Genomic DNA, 3,561 nt, shown 5'->3' with positions numbered 1-3,561 from the left:
CAAAGTATTAGGTAGAGAAAAAACTTGTACGAAAGAGGGATGGGGATAAAAAAATCCCAATTTTAGCGTGACGTAGGTACTTAATGGATGCTCCCTCAGATTTGATTGATTCTTCCGCACTTGTTATGCTGTTCTTATAAAGTAACATAAACTGAACTGCATAAAATACACAAGAAAAAATAAAAGGTTTTCGTTCGTAAACTAATGCAGATGCTAAGAAAACATGCTTATCGATAGGGGAATTCCCTTAATCAGATCAGAAATGTTTCAACACAAAACCAGTCGCTCAAAATAATCTCGCTTGTTCATTATCAGCATCACGCCGGCACCGGTTTCATCCGCCTTCATTCATAAGCATAATCGAGTCAAAAGTTAAACAGTGAAAAAGCTCCAGTCTCGATGAAGACGTGCAGCGATGCACACGCGAGTAGTTTATTTTTATCAATTCTATTATTCTAGACGTTCTTTAAATCGAATAACATGGTACCAAGATGTAGTGCTCTTATAGTGGTGCTCATAGCGACGCATCTACTAGTCTCAACGGTTGCCGAAAATTTGTTTCACTTTTCGTCTTACAAGGTAAGGTGACCACCGCATACCATTTCCGTAACCATCATTGCACAATGGTCCGAATCCACGTTTTAGCAGGAAAAAAATCCGTATCTATGTTTTCGTTAATTTTAGACGTTTGGTGTCTTCAGAGAAGTTGTTTGCTTTTGTTTGCTGCATCTTTTCCAAAAATTTTTTGATTAGGGTGGTCCTCGTCCTAACTCAAATCTGGAAAAGATTTTTTAAATTTTAAGTCATACGCGATCGAGTTCTTCAGAAAAGTTGTAGGCAATGCTATTTCGAGCAACTTTGCTGAATACGCCGTTTATCTAGCTCTTAATTTGAACATAGTAGGTCAATTTTAAGTTTTGACTTAGGGTGAGCCCCCCAAAAACGGTTTTTTTCGCAATAACTTTTTTATTTGATTTTTTTCGAAGATGTGAGCTTCGGAGCATTTGAAGAGCAAGTAATGACGCATATTTGTTCTGAACATTGCATGTTGCTAGGTCTTGTCATTCAAATGTTATGGGCAATTTTGACTTAAAAACAATGATGTCTTCAAATGCTTATATCTCATGGAGCTGGTAAAATAAAAAAGTTCTTTAAGCGGCATTTGGAAGGTCACATATAAAGCCAAATGTGGAGCAAATATTACAAGAACGTTATTTTTTTAATTGGAATAAATCGACTCCGCAAATCCCCTTAAAAAATCGAAAAACTACTTATAACTCATACAATTTTAAAGATAGAGTCAAACTGTCTTCGGAAAAGATGTGGGTTTTCACCATACCTAAAAGTTTCCCATACACGACTTTTTTGAAAAACGTGAAACAAAAGCTTGAAATTGATAATTTGTTTTTAAAGAATATAATCGTTCTGATTTCCTAGAAAAACATAGCATGTACCCCTAAGAATCAAATTATCAATTTCAAGCTTTCGTTTCGAGTTTTGCAAAAAAATCGCGTATGGAAAACATGTAGGCAAGGTAAAAACTTACATTTTTTCCGAAGACAGTTTGACTCTATCTTTGAAATTGTATGAGTTATAAGTAGTTTTTTTCAATTTTCAAGGGGATTTTTGGAGTCGATTTATTCCAATTTAAAAAATAACGTTCTTGTAATATTTGCTCCAAGTTTGGCTTTATATGTGACCTTCCAAATGCCGCTTAAAGAACTTTTTTTATTTTACCAGCTCCATGAGATATAAGCATTTGAAGACATCGTTGTTTTTAAGTCAAAATTACCCATAACATTTGAATGACAAGACCTAGCAACATGCAATGTTCAGAACAAATATGCGTCATTACTTGCTCTTCAAATGCTCCGAAGCTCACATCTTCGAAAAAAGTCAAATAAAAAAGTTATTGCGAAAAAACCGTTTTTGGGGGGCTCACCCTAAGTCAAAACTTAAAATTGACCTACTATGTTCAAATTAAGAGCTAGATAAACGGCGTATTCAGCAAAGTTGCTCGAAATAGCATTGCCTACAACTTTTCTGAAGAACTCGATCGCGTATGACTTAAAATTAAAAAAATCTTTTCCAGATTTGAGTTAGGACGAGGACCACCCTAATCGAAAATTTTTGGAAAAGATGCAGCAAACAAATGCAAACAACTTCTCTGAAGACACCAAACATCTAAAATTAACGAAAACAGAGATACGGATTTTTTTCCTGCCAAAACGTGGATTCGGACCATTGTGCATTGTCTAACAATGTCCAAATCAAATGTTTCTTCCGCAAGAAAAACTGGTTCCAAGCAAACGAGTACTGCCACCAGCGCGGTATGCGCTTAGCAATCATCGACTCCCCGCTCAAACACGAGATGGTCGTTCGGGAAGCTAAAGCCACTCAGTCGCATCCGCAGGCGTACTTTGGTGGATGGCTCGGTGCCAGTGACTTGGGACTGGCCGGAACGTACATTTGGCACGGAACCGGCAATAAGGTGGCATACGCCAAATGGAAACCAGGAGAGCCGAGCGGTGTCGACGAGCACTGCGTGGTGTTGCACTACTGGCAAGATATGGGTTTCATGTGGACCTGGAACGATGGACACTGTGTTACGGAGCTGACGGCGATTTGCGAGCCAATAGAGAACGTTTCATGTATTGAGCAGTTCAAGTGAGCTATTTCGTTTGGGCGTTGAAAGTTATATTATACGATATTAAAACCTGTGTAAGTTCAATCATTCCATTCATGTTTACGTTTCGTATGATAATAACCATAAAAAGTTCAACAAAAAGTGAGCAAAATCTATAAAACATGAGAAGTTTTATCCATCGCAAACAATTTGTATCCTATTCATTCTATATTATTTTGTATGTAAATTTGAGAAATTTCTACGGAAATTTCACTTTTTTGTGCATCGTATAGGGATGGAAAGGGATATAGGAATCCCTAGGATTTTTTACAGTGATTCCTTTAGAACTCATCTTGGGATTTCACAGGAATTCCTCTCCGTATTCTTACTGGAAATTCACTTCAGATTCCTTTGAGAATTTTTGTTGGAATGTCGTAGTGGAATTCACAAAAAAATCTTGCCGGGGTTCCTCAAGCAACTCCTGCTGGAAATATCCTGGGACAACACACGAATAGATCGGACTTAAACTGTCATTTTAAAAATGTGGGGGGTGGAAGCTCAGGTAAAATATTATCTCCTGGGCGCCTATTAAAAACACCACCCCCGGCGAAGACTGGCGCTCGAGCCTATCTATTTAGCACTGTAGTTGGAGGAAATGCCAATGCAGAACCCGTAGCTTCCGGGAAGGTAAGCCCAGCTCCCTGGGTTAGGGGCTGTCCATAAACCACGTGGTCATTTTTTTGGGACTTAATTTTTTTTATTTGTCCATACAAAATGGCATTGGCCGAACCCCCCCCCCTTCCTCATGACCACGTGGTTTATGGACAGCCCCTTAGTGGGTTGGTGTCAGGCCCTGCGAGCCAGCCGTAAAAAAGACTAGCACCGGAAAATCAACAAGAGAAGAATGCGAACCGACACCAATGGCGACGACCACA

At 38.8% G+C, this 3,561-nt stretch overlaps 1 protein-coding gene across 1 annotated transcript; it reads left to right on the top strand.

Moving 5' to 3' along the window:
- The first annotated feature begins 403 nt into the window (after window positions 1-403).
- Window positions 404-3,354, top strand: LOC109397320 (low affinity immunoglobulin epsilon Fc receptor). Its single transcript, XM_029871689.2, has 2 exons — window positions 404-579; window positions 2,291-3,354. The coding sequence occupies exons 1-2, from the start codon at window positions 481-483 to the stop codon at window positions 2,669-2,671; spliced, it is 480 nt and encodes a 159-aa protein (XP_029727549.1). The 5' UTR covers window positions 404-480; the 3' UTR covers window positions 2,672-3,354.
- Window positions 3,355-3,561: the final 207 nt, after the last annotated feature.

Source organism: Aedes albopictus, chromosome 2 (assembly GCF_035046485.1).
Source record: "Aedes albopictus strain Foshan chromosome 2, AalbF5, whole genome shotgun sequence".
In the NCBI taxonomy this organism is placed as follows: domain Eukaryota; kingdom Metazoa; phylum Arthropoda; class Insecta; order Diptera; family Culicidae; genus Aedes; species Aedes albopictus.
Note: the sequence above shows the minus strand (reverse complement) of the source record. Positions and strands in the feature narration are given on the sequence as shown.

Coding starts and splice junctions, on each gene's coding strand:
- LOC109397320 (XM_029871689.2), top strand. CDS start 481: ATGGTACCAAGATGTAGTGCTCTTATAGTGGTGCTCATAGCGACGCAT. Junction 580..2,290: donor TTCACTTTTCGTCTTACAAG/GTAAGGTGACCA, acceptor TTCTTCCGCAAG/AAAAACTGGTTCCAAGCAAA.